This window comes from Salmo salar, chromosome 27 (genome assembly GCF_965601325.2).
Source record: "Salmo salar chromosome 27, fSalSal1, whole genome shotgun sequence".
Lineage (NCBI taxonomy): Eukaryota > Metazoa > Chordata > Actinopteri > Salmoniformes > Salmonidae > Salmo > Salmo salar.
The window spans coordinates 40,965,743-40,986,584 of record NC_138317.1 but is presented as its reverse complement, the minus strand read 5'-3'; the positions used below and the strand labels follow the sequence as shown (position 1 = coordinate 40,986,584).

At 44.9% G+C, this 20,842-nt stretch overlaps 1 protein-coding gene across 1 annotated transcript; it reads left to right on the top strand.

Annotated features, from left to right (window-relative positions):
• Positions 1 to 3,178: 3,178 nt before the first annotated feature.
• On the top strand, positions 3,179 to 7,199 carry sox4a (SRY-box transcription factor 4a). The gene has a single exon (XM_014178737.3). It carries the CDS (start codon positions 3,702 to 3,704, stop codon positions 4,860 to 4,862), a length of 1,161 nt encoding a protein of 386 aa, XP_014034212.1. The 5' UTR covers positions 3,179 to 3,701; the 3' UTR covers positions 4,863 to 7,199.
• The last annotated feature ends 13,643 nt before the right edge of the window (positions 7,200 to 20,842 follow it).

Sequence of the window (20,842 nt, the reverse complement as noted above, 5' to 3'; positions counted from 1 at the left end):
TGGTCTCCCTCTGATCTCCCTCTGGTCTCCCTCTGATCTCCCTCTGATCTCCCTCTGGTCTCCCTCTGTTCCCCCTCTGGTCTCCCTCTGGTCTCCCTCTGATCCCCCTCTGGTCTCCCTCTGATCTCCCTCTGGTCCCCCTCTGATTTCCCTCTGATCTCCCTCTGGTCTCCCTCTGGTCTCCCTCTGATCTCCCTCTGATCTCCCTCTGGTCTCCCTCTGGTCTCCCTCTGATCTCCCTCTGGTCTCCCTCTGATCTCCCTCTGATCTCCCTCTGGTCTCCCTCTGGTCTCCCTCTGTTCTCCCTCTGGTCTCCCTCTGATCCCCCTCTGGTCTCCCTCTGGTCTCCCTCTGGTCTCCCTCTGGTCTCCCTCTGGTCTCCCTCTGTTCTCCCTCTGATCTCCCTCTGGTCTCCCTCTGATCTCCCTCTGGTCTCCCTCTGGTCTCCCTCTGTTCTCCCTCTGGTCTCCCTCTGATCCCCCTCTGTTCTCCCTCTGGTCTCCCTCTGATCCCCCTCTGTTCTCCCTCTGATCTCCCTCTGATCTCCCTCTGGTCTCCCTCTGATCCCCCTCTGTTCTCCTTTGTTCTCCCTCCTATTTTTCTGTTTTCATACCAGCTGTCCCTCTCTTTTCATCCTCATTATGGTTTCTTTAAAGATTGTGTAATGTGTAGGGCCTTCTGGTATCAGTGGCTGGTAACAGTAACAATGTGGGGAGAACTCACCACCTGCGCTGTCTGCCACCTTCATACACACAGCAGACAGAACATGCAGTCTGCCTATGACTCAGAGGACAGAAACTGGTCAGCAAAACACAGTGTGTGTGTGTGTGTTTGTATGTGTGTGTGTGTGTGTGTGTGTGTGTGTGTGTGTGTGTGTGTGTGTGTGTGTGTGTGTGTGTGTGTGTGTGTGTGTGTGTGTGTGTGTGTGTGTGTGTGTGTGTGTGTGTGTGTGTGTGTGTGTATGTATTTGTTTGCATGCAATGAGTCATTCAGTTTCTAACAAGCCTGTTATAACTGAGTTGGAGTTTTTCCAGGATTTCAAAGTTTGAACTGGTTGGAAAGTCCCCTTCACTTAGTTAAACAAGATAAGTATTTGCATTAACGGCGCACACACACACACACACACACACACACACACACACACACACACACACACACACACACACACACACACACACACACACACACACACACACACACACACACACACACACACACACACACACAAACTTAAAGGCCCCATTGTGCATGACCTTAAGTCAAATTGGTAGCTTCATTCCTCTGCAGTTAGGACACTGTCCATGGAAATCATACAGTTGAGCTCCGGCCCCTGTCTGACAGTTCTTAAATGATTCCCTGTGTAGGCTACTCATGGAGAATAACAGCAAGGTAATACATCCACTGTATAGTATGGTCAGGTCCCAAATGGCACCCTATTCCCAATGTAGTGCACTACTTTATACCAGAGTCTATAGGGCAGTAGTGCACTACTTTGGACCGGGGTCTATAGGGTAGTAGTGCACTACTTTAGACCGGGGTCTATAGGGTAGTAGTGCACTACTTTAGACCAGGGTCTATAGGGTAGTAGTGCACTACTTTAGACCAGGGTCTATAGGGTAGTAGTGCACTACTTTAGACCAGGGTCTATAGGGTAATAGTGCACTACTTTAGACCAGGGCCTATAGGGTAGTAGTCCACTACTTTAGACCAGGGTCTATAGGGTAGTAGTGCACTACTTTAGACCAGGGTCTATAGGGTAGTAGTGCACTACTTTAGACGAGGGTTTATAGGGTAGTAGTGCACTACTTTAGACCAGGGTCTATAGGGTAGTAGTGCACTACTTTAGACCAGGGTTTATAGGGTAGTAGTGCACTACTTTAGACCAGGGTCTATAGGGTAGTAGTGCACTACTTTAGACCAGGGCCTAGTAGTGCACTACTTTAGACCAGGGTTTATAGGGTAGTAGTGCACTACTTTAGACCAGGGTATATAGGGTAGTAGTGGACTACTTTAGACCAGGGCCTATAGGGTAGTAGTGCACTACTTTAGACCAGGGTCTATAGGGTAGTAGTGCACTACTTTAGACCAGGGTCTATAGGGTAGTAGTGCACTACTTTAGACCAGGGTATATAGGGTAGTAGTGCACTACTTTAGACCAGGGCCTATAGGGTAGTAGTGCACTACTTTAGACCAGGGTCTATAGGGTAGTAGTGCACTACTTTAGACCAAAGTATCATGATGAAGACAGTTTAACAAGGAATTGATATTAAAATGTATGATTTATTTAAGGTATGTGCACACACACGCACAGACACAGATAGACACACATACACACAAAAAAACACACACACACGCACGCACGCACACACACGCACACACACACACACACACACACACACACACACACACACACACACACACACACACTTATGATGAAAACATGAATCACTTTCTCTCTGGCTCTACGCTGACATCTAGCGATGCTGCGTAACCAACCAGAGCGCAGCTGAGAGAGAGACAGAACAATAACAATCTGCTTTATGAGCGCATGGCCGTGTAAACTGTAGGGACCATGTGCTCTCAAACAATAACCCATAGCTGTTAGATCAACAATAAACATGTTGGTGGAAAATGGACATAATGCTTTTCTTATGATTTATCTATTGGGGGACTCTTTATGCGATTTCATTAATAAAAGGTTATGTAAACAAAGATCCGTTTATATTATAAATTTATATTGTATCATGTATTTTCGATCCCTGTCATGGCTGGCGTTGGTTTAATATAATATGCCATTTAATAACATTTACTGAAATAGTGTATTTTCTTTTGTATTTATATAATCCAAAATTGCACAAGATCTAATTCCAGAATAACTTAATCCACATTGCATTGAACTAATGCACTTCTATTTATAAGCATGGGGTCTTATTATTGAGAAAGGCGGCAGAGACTGCGAAGTTTTGACTCTCAGTCCGGGTCCGTCGGCAGGAATGAGGTCAGATACACGAACGTTCATTGCACACCGATTATTTTTACACGGTTTATTCAGCCAATGGACTCCGACTGGGCGTGGTTTTGGACAAAAACAGGATAGAGACAGCCTGTGATTGGCTGTTTAGTGTAGCCTTTATTTCTCGCGAAGGGGATATAAAGCTGTGTAGCGTTGAACGTTATGTTTACAGTATACTGGCAGACCGATAAGGAAAGAGAGGACTATGAAAAAGTGCGACACTTCCATTCTTCCACATGGTTCTGTCACTGCTAAGGCGAGCTGCGCAGACAGCGATATTATACCTCTCATAGGAAAGTTACAGTGTTGTTTTCAGCAGCGAAGTGCTCTAGGTATCACAGGGAGAGTTTTCAGTCGCACCGGCAGTTGAACGTTTGATTGCAGAACGTTGAAGGATTTTAATTTGTTATTTCGTTCTCTCTTTTTTTTTAAAGATATACGCGCACTAGAGACTAACTGCGCAGCGTCTCCAAAACGGACTGAAAGATAGAGGAGACTTGCAATAACTTTTACGCAATCCGTCCAGTGTGGTTACATAAACATACGTTTATTGAGTGACTGAAAGAAAACCGATGATATAACAACATTGGCAACTTTTGCGCACTTTCTCACCATAACATAATTCTGAACAGCACTTTTTTTGGTACGTTTTCTGTCTAACCGAGAGACTGAGAAAGAAAGAGACACGATGGTACAGCACATGAGCCACGCAGAGAGCACAGATTCATTCTCTCCTGGTGGGGACTGCACCGATACCGGAGATATGGACTTGGAGATGGACGCGTCTCCGACTCCCGGGTCTCCGTTATCCTCCACGGGAGGGGACCGAGGCAACGTCGCCTGGTGTAAAACCCCCACGGGACACATCAAGAGACCGATGAACGCATTTATGGTGTGGTCTCAGATCGAGAGGAGAAAGATCATGGAGCAGAGCCCGGACATGCACAACGCTGAGATTTCCAAGCGGCTGGGCAAGCGCTGGAAACTGCTCAAAGACACAGATAAGATCCCGTTCATCCGGGAAGCAGAGCGGCTGAGACTCAAGCACATGGCCGACTACCCTGACTACAAGTATCGGCCACGAAAGAAGGTTAAGACGCCCAGCTCCAAGACAGAGCGGGGAGAGAGGGGAGAGAAAGGCGCGGATAGAAGCAGGGGTTCTAAGTCTTCATCGAAAAGAAGCTCTGGGTCTAGGGGGAACAGCAGAGCGCACAAGCCGGGACAGGGGAGCGCCAAGCTGCCTACCCAGGGGCAGGAGTGTGCGTCTCCCACGGATCACCACACGCTCTACAAATCCAGGTCAGTGACTGGTGCCCGGCAGATACCAGACAAGCCAGCCAGGCGCGGCTACATGTTTAGTGGGGGAGGGAGCTTGGACAGCGGGCCACCCTCTGTGGGAGTCCCAGGGAGTCCAGCCCTGAGCAGCTCATCTGAGTCCTGTGACCCGATGAGCCTGTATGAAGACCAGGCGACGGGAGCGAACGAAGCACTTTCCTCCAACCCTTCAACATCCTCACCATCATCGGCAGTCCGCCTCAGGTACACACGTGCGTCCTCTCCAACCCCGTCCGCCTCTCACTCCTCTTCCTCCTCCCTCTCTTCTTCCTCGGATGAAGAGCTGGAGGATGAGCGGTTCGAGCTACAGCCGAGCCCCGGGTTTGAGAGCATGTCTCTGGGCAGCATGGGGCCGTGTGAGTCGGAGCTGGACAGGGACCTGGACTGGAGCTTCGGCGAGTGTGGGGCGGGATCTCACTTTGACTTCCCCGATTACTGCACCCCCGAGGTCAGCGAGATGATCTCGGGAGACTGGCTGGAGTCCACCATCTCCAACCTCGTCTTCACTTACTGAGCGGCGGAAAAGGAGAGAAAACACAGAGAACAAGAGTGAAAGAGAAGCCCCGCCCCGCGTAATACTAAAGCCCAGTGAGTGTGAAAGAAGAATCTTCAGAGCTTCTTTCAGATTATTGGGGAGAGTGAAATGTGAGCTAAACTATCCCTCGTTTTGGAAAGAATAGCCTAATATTAATGACATGTGTTTAGGTTAAATTGTGCAGAGTGTGTGTATAAAAACGTAATCGTCTGTTCCATGTGGGTATTGACAAAGACACGAACGGGGACAGACAAGGGCGCATTGTTGCCTGGTGCGCAGAACAGAAGGAAAGTGCATCGCTTGCATTTGGAGAGAGAAGAGAGAAGGACTCTGAGCCCGCCTCTTTTAGAATTGACACACACACACACACACAGACAGACACACGGACTTACTGAACTGAAGTATTCAACAGGCCGGTAGGAGGAGGTTTGTAGGTTGATGGTGAACATGACTGTGGGTAAATGGGCTTTTGGAAAGGTTGACGTTGCCATGGAGATGAAAGCAGTATAAGTGACCCTCTTCAGTTGTTGTTCTCTGTGTGGGCGGGGTTTATGAAGGTAATATTCAGGTGGGTTTTTTTCTGAAGCTTAACATGCATGCGCTCCCTTGTGGAGTAGTCTGCACTGTTACATTGACTGATGCATCTGAAAATATGTTTATTACAATGTCATTACCGCGCTGATTGTGTGTGTGTGTGTGTGTGTGTGTGTGTGTGTGTGTGTGTGTGTGTGTGTGTGTGTGTGTGTGTGTGTGTGTGTGTGTGTGTGTGTGTGTGTGTGTGTGTGTGTGTGTGTGTGTGTGTGTGTGTGTGCGTGTGTGTGTGTGTGTGTGCGATCACAGAACACAGTTCACAATCACCAGCTTTCCTCTCAACGGCAGGACTTTTAATTAACAACTCAAACTCAGAATCTTTTCTCTGAAACCTTTTACACTCTGAATGCACATTTCAGGACCAATTCCCTTACTGCGCAACGCCTAGCACATCTGGCTGTAGTTATTCTATATCAGATGATGTTTTTTTTTTTATATCGATGTATTTACACCAGCCGAACATGTTTTTTTTTGTAATACTTTGAAGTATTGTTATCGTATAAAGGGTCTTGTTTGTGTGTAAGCCATGCACCTGTCTGTATCCCTGTGCGGGAGGGCTAGAAGTGTATCTTATTTAAATGTTGATATCTCTCACTTTTTTTAAAGGAGAACTCAGTAAGTGTGTCATTTTCTATATGTGTATTTTTGTACAATATCTATGGAGGGAGTGCCAGTGGGTGGTTGCTTGGATTCCTGATGTTCAAAGCCAGAGGGTCCATTGTCACATAATCTGCTCCTTTATACAATGTTTACACTTGACAGTATCGCGCCACATGCTTTCTTAAAGGCACAGTGTCTATATTACACCAGCCATGTAAACACATTGACACGCTACTACACTAGAGCGTCAGCTGCACCCAGTGACTGTGTTTCAACAGTGGATTTAGATAACTTGGACCCAGATCTATTTGTGCTATCTTGTCAAGTCCTTGTCAAGGAGTGGCACGATGGCACAAACAGACTGGTACCCAGGCTACAGTATATCAGAATTGTTAAAAAGAGAGAAATATACTGTTGGATTGAGAGAGAAAACATCAGTATGCTTTTATTGATAAGTTTGATTTGAAACCACTGGATGGAATGTGGCACTCACACATTCTAAATGCCTATTTGAGTCAGAGGGAGGTGGAGGGAGGTGGAGGGAGATGGAGGGAGATGGAGGGAGGTGGAGAAAGGTGTATGAAGTGCTTTGATCATATATCATTGCGCAATTGCATAATAAGAGTATTTAATCGTTTTTCTACCTGTTGGCTTACTTGGCTAAGACTAGCTAGCTAATTGTTTTCCTATATTATGGCATGGCAAATTAGCAATTGTATTTCAGATTCAGGTATATGTATACCTGTTGTGTTTAAGATTTTTTTTTTTTTTTTAAAGAATATCAATTGAAGATATTTATGTTTATTGACTGTACTATAATGCAGATACGATTGTGTTTCTATGTATAATGGTCAACGACAGACACTAAAATTGCCATCTTTTGTCATTATGATGTTAAAGATGATTGTGGTCCAGGATCTTTATTTTATTTTTACATTTGTGCAATATGCTGTGTGTATGATCACGTTTCCTCCAATCGTACCATATCTCATTTGAATATAGAACTCAACGCCAGCCAATCGGGTCAATGACTGCCTCAGACCTCTATACAGAGCATTTGTATTTGTTTGTTTGTATGTTTGTTTAGTTTTTTTCAAGACGGAAATAAAATCAGCTGGAACTGAATCTTTCTGTCTCTTTCCTCATTGCGTTGATTTATTGGAACATTTAGGCGACTGGCAATTAATTACAGTAGCCTGGGCAACCGTGTGTTTGTACAATCACGCCACTCCTTGCCACAAAATATGTCCTCCTCTTAGAGGAAAATAGGGGGCTCAGTAAAAAGGTGTTTCTTTGTGTGCCAGTGCACGTTTGAGTTGAGCTGAATTATGTCTCGGATCAATAGGAGTGGCTCCTCTCTTATCAATCGCCACGTGGAGAAAACATGGCTGCCACGGCAACACTGTATCCAAGACCAAGGAGGCTGCACACAATTAGCTGGGGACGTCATTTATGTGCCTGCGTGTGTGAGGGGCGCAGCCAGCTATTTGGGATGGAGGAGCTGTGCCAAACATTTCCTCGACATGACTTAATTGGGGGAAGGGGACGAAGGCAGGTGTGTCTGTGTGTCTGACTGTGTGTGTGTGTGTGTCTTTTTGTCTGTGTGCTTGTGCATATGTGTGTGTCTGTGTGTGTGTGTGTGTGTGTGTGTGTGTGTGTGTGTGTGTGTGTGTGTGTGTGTGTGTGTGTGTGTGTGTGTGTGTGTGTGTGTGTGTGTGTGTGTGTGTGTGTGTGTGTTTGCCTATTCTAGTGGAATGTGCCAGAGACTGCTTTTTCTGCCTCCTACATTGATATTAATTACTTCTGGTGTCTGGTGCATCTAATGATAGAGACAGTTCAATAAGGACAGAGACCCTCCCTGATGTATAGTATTTAGTATGGATTCATTTAGGGTTAGGGACAGGGACAGAGACAGTTCAATAAGGACAGAGACCCTCCCTGATGTATAGTATTTCGTATGGATTCATTAAGGGTTAGGGACAGGGACAGAGACAGTTCAATAAGGAGAGAGACCCTCCCTGATATATAGCATTTAGTATGGATTCATTTAGGGTTAGGGACAAGGACAGAGACCCTCCCTGATGTATAGCATTTAGTATGGATTCATTGTGCATAAAATGTCAAAAATCTTCTTGTTAATGCTGATGGACATGAAGCATTGAAACACCAGATGACAAATTATAAAAGAAAGAAATCATTCAATAAGATGTTCACATTCTCCATGCTTAAGTAAAGTTGCACTCTAGTGACTCCTTGTGGTGGGCCGGGTGCCTGCAGGCTGACTTCGGTTGTCAGTTGAACGGTGTTTCCTCTGACACATTGGTGCAGCTGGCTTCCAGGTTAAGCGGGCGGGTGTTAAGAAGCGTGATTTGGCGGGTCATGTTTCAGAGGACGCATAACTCCACCTTCGCCTCTCCCGAGCCCGTTGGGGAGTTGCAGCAATGAGACAAGATCGAAATTGGATATTACAAAACTGGGGAGAAAAAGGGGGTTAAAAAAAAAAAATTGTAGGGGCGTGGATCAGAAATCCAGTCAGTATTTGGTGTGACCACCATTTGCCTCATGCAGCGTGACATATCTTCTTCACATAGAGTTGATTGGGCTGTTGACTGTGGCCTGTGTAATATTGTCCCACCCCTCTTCCATGGGGGCTGTGCAAAATGTGTTGGATATTGGCGGAAACTCGAACGGGGGGCTAGGGTCAGTCTAGGGCTAGGGTCAGTCTGTCACATCTGGAGTATTTCTCTTGTCTTTTCCGGTGTCCTGTGTGAATTTAAATATGCTCTCTCTAATTCTCTCTTTCTCTTTCTTTCTTTCTCTCTCTCGGAGGACCTGAGCCCTAGGACCATGCCTCAGGACTACCTGGCTTGATGACTCCTTGCTGTTCCCAGTTCACCTGGCCGTGCTGCTGCTCCAGTTCCAACTGTTCTGCCTGCAGCTATGGAACCCTGACCTGTTCACCGGACGTGCTACCTGTCCCAGACCTGCTGTTTTCAACTCTCTAGAGACAGCAGGAGCGGTAGAGATACTCTCAAAGATTGGCCATGAAAAAGCCAACTGACACTTACTCTTGTGTTACTGACTTGTTGCACCCTCGACAATTACTATGATTATTATTATTTGACAATGCTGGTCATTTATGAACATTTGAACATCTAGGCCATGTGCTGTTATAATCTCCACCCGGCACAGCCAGAAGAGGACTGGCCACCCCTCATAGCCTGGTTCCTCTCTAGGTTTCTTCCTAGGTTTTGGCCTTTCTAGGGAGTTTTTCATAGCCACCGTGCTTCTACCCCTGCATTGCTTGCTGTTTGGGGTTTTAGGCTGGGTTTCTGTACAGCACTTTGAGATATCAGCTGATGTAAGAAGGGCTATATAAATACATTCGATTTGATTTGATCCAGAACATGCCAAACATGCTCAATGGGTGACATGTCTGTGTAAGAAACACGATAGGAGACAGAGAGCTGGTTTCAAGCACAGAGCGCAGCAGGGGTTTATTGGAAGGGACCATAGGAGGAGGCAGGTAGCTGGGTCCAGTGGCAGGCAGAAGGTCATACACGGTAGGTCCAAAAATGGCAACAGTACAGGCAGGTAATAGGCAAAAGGCGTCGTGAGTGAGGCAGGCAAAAACTATCATACACGGGAGGAGAGAAGGACAGGGAAAAACAGAACTCCAAAAAAGTGTCTCAAAACAAAACAATACCTCACAGTGATGGGGTGCAAATAACTGAACTAAATAGTGTGGGATGATGACATGCAGGGGTGTGAACAGGTGATCAGAATTCAGGTGAATGGGATCTGGAGAGTGAGCTGCATTCTGGGGATCTATGTGTTTGAGAGTGTGAGTTGGATGCAGATGTTACAGACTGGTGAGTATGCAGGCCATGATTTTTATTTATTTTATTTAACTAGGCAAGTCAGTTAAGAACAAATTCTTATTTTCAATGACAGCCTAGGAACAGTGGGTTAACTGGCTTGTTCAGGTTTTTACCTTGTCAGCTCAGGGATTCAATCTTGCAACCTTTCGGTTACTAGTCCAATGCTTTAAACACTAGGCTACACTGCCACCCCATGATCACACCAGATACTGACTGGTTTTCTGATTCACGCCCCTACCTTTTTTTTAAGGTATCGGTGCCCAACAGATTTATATCTGTATTCCAAGTAATGTGAAATCTATAGATTAGTGCCTAATGAATTGATTTCAATTGGCTGTTTTCATTATATGAACTGTAACTCAGTAAACTCTTTGAAATTGTTGCATGTTTGCATTTATATTTTTGTTCAATGTAGTTTGCACAGACGACTTCAGCCATATGAAAAACATTCCATAGCAAAATATACCTAGCTATCTAGCTTCATTTGCTTGTAGCTTGCTTCTCATTCAACTTGTGTTAGCTAGCTAGCTACTGCTGCTAGCCTGCTACTAGCTAGTTACAGCTGCTAGCCTGCTACTAGCTAGTTACAGCTGCTAGCCTGCTACTAGCTAGTTACAGCTGCTAGCCTGCTACTAGCTAGTTACTGCTGCTAGCCTGCTACTAGCTAGTTACTGCTGCTACTGCAAGTTTACTTATAACTCTGATTCGGCTGAAAAGATGTTAGCATTGTCAGAAATGTGACACAATGAGCACTTGATGTCTCTCAAATACATCATCTCAGTTGTTGCTTAGCTAGCTAGCGAATTTTAGCCATATTAGCATTGACATGAAATCAGTCAAAACACCTAAAAAAAAAAGACATGTTTTCAAGAACGAGCCGAAACGAGTCAGTTAATGTTCCCCACACGGCAGTTTCTTGTCATTCTTGCTAGTGCTCTGGTCATCCAGAATCACAACAACGCACTGACTTCAGCCCCATTGAAGCGCACACATCGTTTGTGTTACGTTGTCAGCTAACCCATCTTTTTGAATCTTACTATGCTTGAATTGCCCTGCCAATGTTGTTCTTCTCAGACCATTTAGAAATGATATATTTTTTAAATTAGGTATATGATCACACTGGTAATAGATAATGTGTTGTATTACGAGGCACAGCTGGGTGAGCAAAATAATTAGCTTTTTTTTACTGTACTGATGGCCTGCATCTGCCGGTCAGTCTGAGGGGAGAGAGCAGCAGTGAGGCTGCCTCTCATCTGACTCACCGTCCCTCCTCTCTCCCTCCGCTGAGAAAAAGGGGACAGTCTTCCAGCTGATGGAGAAACTCAAGTCGCACCGCATTATTTCTGCCTCATGTTGATACTCCTATAACCCGAGAAAAATAAATATTCCTCGATATTAAAACATGTTGAGGACCCCTTCGAGATAGGATCCCGTTAACCTGTTAGGGCTAGGGGGCAGTATTGACACGGCTGGATAAAAAACGTACCCGATTTAATCTGGTTACTACTCCTGCCCAGTGACTAGAATATGCATATAATTATTGGCTTTGGATAGAAAACACCCTAAAGTTTCTAAAACTGTTTGAATGGTGTCTGTGAGTATAACAGAACTCATATGGCAGGCAAAAACCTGAGAAGATTTCATGCAGGAAGTGGCCTGTCTGACAAGGTGTCGTTCTTCTTGTCTCTGTTTATTGAAGAGTGAGGATCTTAGCTGTAACGTGACACTTCCTACGGCTGCCATAGGCTCTCAGAAGGCGGCAAAATGCTGAATCGTGGCTTTGCAGGCTCTGGCTGAAAAAAAGTAGCGCGTTTGGGTAGTGGCTGGTTACAGTACTGTGAGACTCAGGCTCGTGCCCACGTCGACCGAAAGCTTTGTTTTCTTTCCTCTGTTTAGCTAAATGGAGATTCCCGGTCGGAATATTATCGCTTTTTTACGAGAAAAATGGCATAAAAATGGATTTTAAACAGCGGTTGACATGCTTCGAAGTACGGTAATGGAATATTTACATTTTTTTTGTCACGAATTGCGCCATGCGCACGACCCTGATTTACCATTTCGGATAGTTTCTGGAACGCACGAACAAAATGCCGCTATTCAGATATAACGATGGATTATTTTGGACCAAACCAACATTTGTTATTGAAGTAGCAGTCCTGGGAGTGCATTCTGACGAAGACAACAAAAGGTAATCAAACTTTTGTAATAGTAAATCTGATTTTGGTGAAGGCTAAACTTGCCGGGTGTCTAAATAGCTAACCCGTGATGGCTGGGCTATGTACTTAGAATATTGAAAAATGTGCTTTCACCAAAAAGCTATTTTAAAATCGGACATATCGAGTGCATAGAGGAGTTCTGTATCTATAATTCTTAAAATAATTGTTATGCTTTTTGTGAACGTTTATCGTGAGTAATTTAGTAAATTCAACTGAAGTTTGCTAGTTCTGAATGTCACATGCCAATGTAAAATGCTGTTTTTGGATATAAATATGAACTTTATCGAGCAAAACATACATGTATTGTGTAACATAATTTCCTAGGAGTGTCATCTGATGAAGATCGTCAAAGGTTAGTGCATAATTTTATCTGAATTTCTGGTATTTGTGATGCCTGTCCTTGCTAGGAAAATGGCTGTGTGGTTTTTCATGTGTTGGAACTGTCCTAACATAATCTAATTTTATGCTTTCGCCGTAAAGCCTTTTTGAAATCGGACAATGTGGTTGGATTAACGAGAAGTTTATCTTTTAAAATGGTGTAAAATAGTTGATTGTTTGAGAAAATGGAATTATGAGATTTTAGCTGTTTTGAATTTGGTGCTCTGATTTTCCACTGGCTGTTGTCAAAATCAATCCCGTTAACGGGATAAGAACGGGAAGGGGTCCCCTAGAGGTTAACACAGTGTCCAAAGAGGGGCCAGAAGTATACAGAATGGTGTCGTCTGCGTAGAGGTGGATCAGAGAATCACCAGCAGCAAGAGCAACATCATTGATGTATACAGAGAAGAGAGTCGGCCCGAAAATTGAACCCTGTGGCACCCCCATAGAGACTGCCAGAGGTCCAGACAACAGGCCCTCCGATTTGACACACTGAACTCTATCAGAGAAGTAGTTGGTAAACCAGGCGAGGCAATCATTTGAGAAACCAAGGCTGTCGAGTCTGCCAATAAGAATGTGGTGATTGACAGAGTTGAAAGCCTTGGCCAGGTCGATGAATACGGCTGCACAGTAATGTCTCTTATCGATGGCGGTTATGATGTCGTTTAGGACCTTGAGTGTGGCTTGGGTGCTCCCATGACCAGCTCTGAAACCAGATTGCATAGCGGAGAAGGTACGGTAGGATTCGAAATGGTCGGTAATCTGTTTGTTAACTTGGCTTTCGAAGACATTAGAAAGACAGGGTAGGATTGATTGGCCAGCGGTAGACCTATAGGTGCTCTTGATTTGCTCTCTGGGTCTGCTGGTAGGCGGAGATCTACCTTCAGACACATTACAGGGTTCAAAATGGGAACACTGCCTTCCTGGCATTAGTGTTGAATCAAGTGCACCTAGCTCCAACAGCGCAAAACCAATTAAAAAAATAATAATTGGAACGCAAGGCTTTATTGTTGTTTTTTTACAGAAATGTTTGGGGATAGACTAGGAATGCCTTGGAGACCGACGAGTCTATCACGATTGACCAGTTGGTGACCACTGGCCTACATGATGACATTTTTATGGATGAAGAGCTAGATTAGGAGGCGAGACAATAGTCATAATTGACAATGCTAGAACTGTGTAATGTGCCCATATTGTAAAAACTGACGAGTAAGTAGCCTACATGTACATCTAGGATAGAATCAAAAGTTAGTCTGAGTTTTTATATTAGGGTAGAATGATGACACCAAGCCAACGTACTTCTGCAAAAAAAAATCTAGAGGGAAACAAACCACAACGTGAACAGGAGCTAGCTAGCAAGTCACCACAAAACAAAAACGCCATACTTTTCCTAATAAAAAGAAAATACGTATATTAGTTTTCTATAAAAAAAAAAACCAATGATTTCGGGGAAGAGCAAAACTTTGACATTTCAGCAACAGGACGGTAGCACCTCAACTGTGCGCCACAATGTGAGGTATCGGCGAAGTTCAACTCTATGTTGAGCTTCCACACTTTTCCAACATTAGAAGAAGCATGGAAGAGGTGGAAAATAAATATTATACATGACAAGTTCACAGTGACAAATCACACCAGGGTCTGCAACCGTCATTTCCAAGCTGAGGACTTGATCGAGCCTTCGACCAGCACCCGGCGCAGGGAACTCTCCTCTTCCAGTGGAACGGCCATGACATACGACACACTCGGGCCGTGCTGTAGGCTTGTTTTCCTCCATCTGTCCATCTCTCTCTCTCTCCCTTGCTCTTTCTATCTTTCACACTTGCTTGTTTCTCTCTCTGTGTAGTCCCAACATTCTCTATCACTCTCTCTCAATTAAATTTCAATCCAAAGGGATTTATTGGCATGGGACACATATCTTTACATTGCCAAAGCAAGTGAAATAGACAATAAATAAAAGATAAATAAACTAACACAAGTTTCAAAAGAATAGAGACATTTTACATGTTATATTATGGCTATGTACAGTGTTGTAACAATGTGCAAATAGCTGAAGTAAAAAATGGAAAATGAATAAACAGATAAATATCTGTCTTCCTCTGTTTCTCTCCCTCCATCACTCTGTTATGTCACAGTAGGAGTTATTCAGAGGGATGGTTCACTGGTTGTAATATCAAATTAAATCAAATCAAACTTTATTTGTCACATGCGCCGAATCCAACGTGTAGACCTTACCGTGAAATGCTTACTTTACAAGCCCTTAACCAACCGTGCAGTTCAAGAAAAGTTAAGAAAATATTTACCAAATAATCCAAAGTAAAAAATAATTTTTAACACTATAACATAACAATAACGAGGCTATATACAGGGGGTACCGGTACGGAGTCAGTGTGCGTGGGTACAGGTTAGCCTGGGCAGCCACCCCATAACCATAGCCAGCCTGGGCAGCCACCCCGTACCCATAGCCAGCCTTGGCAGCTACCATATAGCCAGCCTGGGCAGACATCCCATACCCATAGCCAGCCTTAGCAGCTACCCCGTACCCATAGCCAGCCTTGGCAGCTACCATATAGCCAGCCTGGGCAGACACCCCATATCCATAGCCAGCCTTGGCAGCTACCATATACCCATAGCCAGCCTGGGCAGCCACCCCGTACCCATAGCCAGCCTTGGCAGCTACCATATATCCATAGCCAGCCTGGGCAGACATCCCATATCCATAGCCAGCCTGGGCAGACATCCCATACCCATAGCCAGCCTGGGCAGCTACCATATACCCATAGCCAGCCTTGGCAGCTACCATATACCCATAGCCAGTCTTGGCAGCTACCATATACCCATAGCCAGCCTGGGCAGACATCCCATATCCATAGCCAGCCTGGGAACCCTGCACTGTCACTCAGGGCATCTTGACGAGCTCCAATGTCCTAGGTGCCTTTGATTTTGATGTTTGATTGAATCAATTCCTTTTATAATTATAGTTTGATAAGATTAGCCTACATGATTCACATTTAAAGGAGGATGTTCCTATTTCTGAAGTAAAACTACATTTTTGATATAAATGGCATGTTATAGAAGGGTCCAGACATTTTTTTTGTAACGTGGCTTGTTACTGAGAAACTTACCACAGCCCGCAATACATTACCCCTTGTGCAGTATCAGGGGACACGCAAAAAACATGAACAGAATCTCCAAAAACACCCGAATACGTCATTTTAGAAATGGACACACTCTCAGTATATTGATGTAGGTATCTAATACACATTAATACACATTAAGTGTTGTCATTCCTATTATTGACAATGTTGATTTGAGTAAATCAAATCAAATCAAATGTATTTGTATAGCCCTTCGTACATCAGCTTATATCTCAAAGTGCTGTACAGAAACCCAGCCTAAAACCCCAAACAGCAAGCAATGCATTTTCTAGGAAAAACTCCCTAGAAAGGCCAAAAACCTAGGAAGAAACCTAGAGAGGAACCAGGCTGTGAGGGGTGGCCAGTCCTCTTCTGGCTGTGCCGGGTGGATATTATAACAGAACATGGTCAAGATGTTAAAATGTTCATAAATGACCAGCATGGTCAAATAATAATAATCATAGTAGTTGTCGAGGGTGCAACAAGCACGTCCGGTGAACAGGTCAGGGTTCCATAGCCGCAGGCAGAACAGTTGAAACTGGAGCAGCAGCACGGCCAGGTGGACTGGGAACAGCAAGGAGTCATCATGCCAGGTAGTCCTGAGGCATGGTCCTAGGGCCCAGGTCCTCCGAGAGAAAGAAAGAAAGAGAGAATTAGAGAGAGCATATTTAAATTCACACAGGACACCGGATAAGACAAGAGAAATACTCCAGATGTAACAGACTGACCCTAGCCCCCCGACACATAAACTACTGCAGCATAAATACTGGAGGCTGAGACAGGAGGGATCAGAAGACACTGTGGCCCCATCCGATGATACCCCCGGACAGGGGTACACTGTTTTCCCCCACACAGCTGTGCATGGCTGAGCGTGTCCCTATAGTACACGGACACACGGAAACGTTTTGAGTCACAACAAAATAGCATATAATGTTACGGCTAAAGTTCGGAATAACACAATTTCATGTCTAAAGAACTGCATCACTATGCTGCGAGTGTGTCCCTTTCTAAAAGGGCCTATTTTTTTAATTAGCTTTTGTTCATGTCTTTTGCGTGCCATGATACTGCGCAATGAGGAAGTGACTCGCGGCTGAGGTAAGTTTCTCAAACAAGTCAAACCCTCCCCAAAAGTGTCTGGACCCTTCTTTAACATGACATTTACATAAAAAAAAATTGAGATTTACTTCAGAATTAGGACAATTGTTTTAATCAATTCATTATATTCTTGTTTGATAGTTTCTTGTTTGATTCTTGTTTGACATGATTCACCTTTAAGTCCTTTGACTGGACTGAACTCACTGTTTTTAAATATATAAGCTTTATTCTTGTTGTGATAAGTAATTTCATCCAGTAGATTAATCAATACAATGCATGTTATTGTTCTTGTCTTGATACATGTTATAATGAGTCTTAAGAAAATGTATGTACATATTTAGGCAGGTCTTGGAGATAGTTATTAATTATGTATTACAAACTTAAGTTACCATTAAAGACTTTTTTTTATTTAACTAGGCAAGTCAGTTGAGAACAAATTCTTATTTTCAATGACGGCCTGGGAACAGTGGGTAAACTGCCTTGTTCAGAGAGGAGAGGAACGGAGCGAGGAACGGAGCGAGGAGCGTGGAGAGGAACGGAGCGTGGAGAGGAACGGAGCGTGGAGAGGAACGGAGCGAGGAACGGAGCGAGGAGCGAGGAACGGAGCGAGGAGCGGAGCGAGGAGCGAGTAACGGAGCGGGGAGCGAGGAGCGAGTAACGGAGCGGGGAGCGGAGCGAGGAGCGGGAGGAACGGAGCGAGGAACGGAGCGAGGAGCGGGAGGGAACGGAGCGAGGAGCGAGGAACGGAGCGAGGAGCGTGGAGAGGAACGGAGCCTGGAGAGGAACGGAGCGTGGAGAGGAACGGAGCGTGGAGAGGAACGGAGCGAGGAGCGTGGAGAGGAACGGAGCGAGGAGCGTGGAGAGGAACGGAGCGAGGAGAGGAGTGGAGCGGAATGGAGTGGAACATGCCCAATTTGACTGGAGCGCAGAGTGAGTTTCCCAAAGTTTGGAGCGTTGGCCTTCTTGCCCGCTCCAATTTCGCTCCAGTCTCCAGTAGCCTCACTTCACTTCATGAACTCAGGTCATGCCCGGCCCAGCATGCATTTGTAGTCTTCTTGTGTGCTGCTATAGCCCCCTTGCTTTAGCTACTGTCATGGAGTTCACTAAATATTTTCATGAAGAAACTGATAAAACACACAAGTGCTAAATCAAGGTGGCTTACAAAGATGAGGACCAAGATCAAGAGAAGGATTGCAGTGATGTCCACAATTAAAGAATCATTGTGGAATCAGAAAATACACATATCCGCAAAGCATAACGGTGCACTTGCTACGTGCACATGCTATCAGAAAGGAATGAGGAAGGTAGCTAAGTGTGTCATTGTAGCAAAGTATTTATAAACAAAAAATAATATCTCTTAAAAGTTTAGTATCATTTTCATTCTATTATCTGTTCAATAGACCATCATTGATTTTGTCCCAATAGGCCTGGCATATGACCTCTTTCAAGGAGCTTTCCATTTTGCCAGGGTTATTTTGCCTAAAAACTTTTTAAGCCTACCTATAGAAAAAATATAAAAAACGTTGCGTCCCTGCACAACCTGGCAGGAGCGGCCAGAAGGATGTTTACCATCCCCCAGTTGAAGGATGTTTACCATCCCCCAGTTGAAGGATGTTTACCATCCCCCAGTTGAAGGATGTTTACCATCACCAGTTGAAGGATGTTCACCATCCCCCAGTTGAAGGATGTTTACCATCAACAGTTGAAGGATGTTCACCATCACCAGATGAAGGATGTTTACCATCCCCCAGTTGAAGGATGTTTACCATCACCAGTTGAAGGATGTTCACCATCCCCCAGTTGAAGGATGTTTACCATCCCCCAGTTGAAGGATGTTTACCATCCCCCAGTTGAAGGATGTTCACCATCCCCCAGTTGAAGGATGTTCACCATCCCCCAGTTGAAGGATGTTTACCATCCCCCAGTTGAAGGATGTTTACCATCCCCAGTTGAAGGATGTTTACCATCCCCAGTTGAAGGATGTTCACCATCCCCCAGTTGAAGGATGTTTACCATCCCCCAGTTGAAGGATGTTTACCATCCCCCAGATGAAGGATGTTCACCATCACCAGATGAAGGATGTTCACCATCCCCAGTTGAAGGATGTTTACCATCCCCCAGTTGAAGGATGTTTACCATCCCCAGTTGAAGGATGTTTACCATCCCCAGTTGAAGGATGTTCACCATCCCCAGTTGAAAATCGTTTACCATCCCCAGTTGAAGGATGTTTACCATCACCAGATGAAGGATGTTTACCATCACCAGATGAAGGATGTTCACCATCCCCCAGCTGAAGGATGTTCACCATCCCCAGTTGAAGGATGTTTACCATCCCCCAGTTGAAGGATGTTTACCATCCCCAGTTGAAGGATATTTACCATCACCCAGTTGAAGGATGTTTACCATCCCCCAGTTGAAGGATGTTCACCATCCCCAGTTGAAGGATGTTTACCATCCCCCAGTTGAAGGATGTTCACCATCCCCCAGTTGAAGGATGTTTACCATCCCCAGTTGAAGGATGTTCACCATCCCCCAGTTGAAGGATGTTTACCATCCCCCAGTTGAAGGATGTTTACCATCCCCCAGATGAAGGATGTTCACCATCACCAGATGAAGGATGTTCACCATCCCCAGTTGAAGGATGTTTACCATCACCAGTTGAAGGATGTTTACCATCCCCAATTGAAGGATGTTCACCATCACCAGATGAAGGATGTTTACCATCCCCCAGTTGAAGGATGTTTACCATCCCCAGTTGAAGGATATTTACCATCCCCAGTTGAAGGATGTTTACCATCCCCAGTTGAAGGATGTTTACCATCCCCCAGTTGAAGGATGTTTACCATCCCCCAGTTGCAGGATGTTCACCATCCCCAGTTGAAGATCGTTTACCATCCCCAGTTGAAAATCGTTTACCATCCCCCAGTTGAAGGATGTTTACCATCCCCCAGTTGAAGGATATTTACCATCCCCCAGTTGAAGGATGTTCACCATCCCCCAGTTGAAGGATGTTTACCATCCCCCAGTTGAAGAATGTTCACCATCCCCCAGTTGAAGGATGTTCACCATCCCCCAGTTGAAGGATGTTTACCATCCCCCAGATGAAGGATGTTTACCATCCCCCAGTTGAAGGATGTTTACCATCCCCCAGTTGAAGGATGTTTACCATCCCCCAGTTGAAGGATGTTTACCATCCCCCAGTTGAAGGATGTTTACCATCCCCCAGTTGAAGGATGTTCACCATCCCCAGTTGAAGGATGTTCACCATCCCCCAGTTGAAGGATGTTTACCATCCCCCAGATGAAGGATGTTTACCATCCCCCAGTTGAAGGATGTTTACCATCCCCCAGTTGAAGGATGTTTACCATCCCCCAGTTGAAGGATGTTTACCATCCCCAGTTGAAGGATGTTCACCATCCCCAGTTGAAGGATGTTTACCATCCCCCAGTTGAAGGATGTTTACCATCCCCAGTTGAAGGATGTTTACCATCCCCCAGTTGAAGGATGTTCACCATCACCAGATGAAGGATGTTTACCATCCCCCAGTTGAAGGATGTTCACCATCCCCAGTTGAAGGATGTTCACCATCCCCCAGTTGAAGGATGTTCACCATCCCCCAGTTGAAGGATGTTTACCATCCCCCAGTTGAAGGATGTTCACCATCCCCCAGTTGAAGGATGTTTACCATCCCCAGTTGAAGGATGTTCACCATCCCCCAGTTGAAGGATGTTCACCATCCCCCAGTTGAAGGATGTTTACCATCCCCCAGTTGAAGGATGTTTACCATCCCCAGTTGAAGGATGTTTACCATCCCCAGTTGAAGGATGTTCACCATCCCCCAGTTGAAGGATGTTCACCATCCCCCAGTTGAAGGATGTTTACCATCACCAATTAAAAAGCACTGTAGAATGAATTTTTATTTAATTCTAAGTAAGTCACAGACTATAGGGGCAATTTATAGACTATAATAAATGAATACGTGGAAATGTTGTTTAGATGCTGAGCTCTTACTGTTCCTGCCATTCTAAGTGTGTTGCACTCGCTAATGCTTGACAATTCATTTT

What these genes read in the sequence shown, in the direction of transcription:
- sox4a (XM_014178737.3), top strand. Translation starts at nt 3,702, where the DNA reads ATGGTACAGCACATGAGCCACGCAGAGAGCACAGATTCATTCTCTCCT.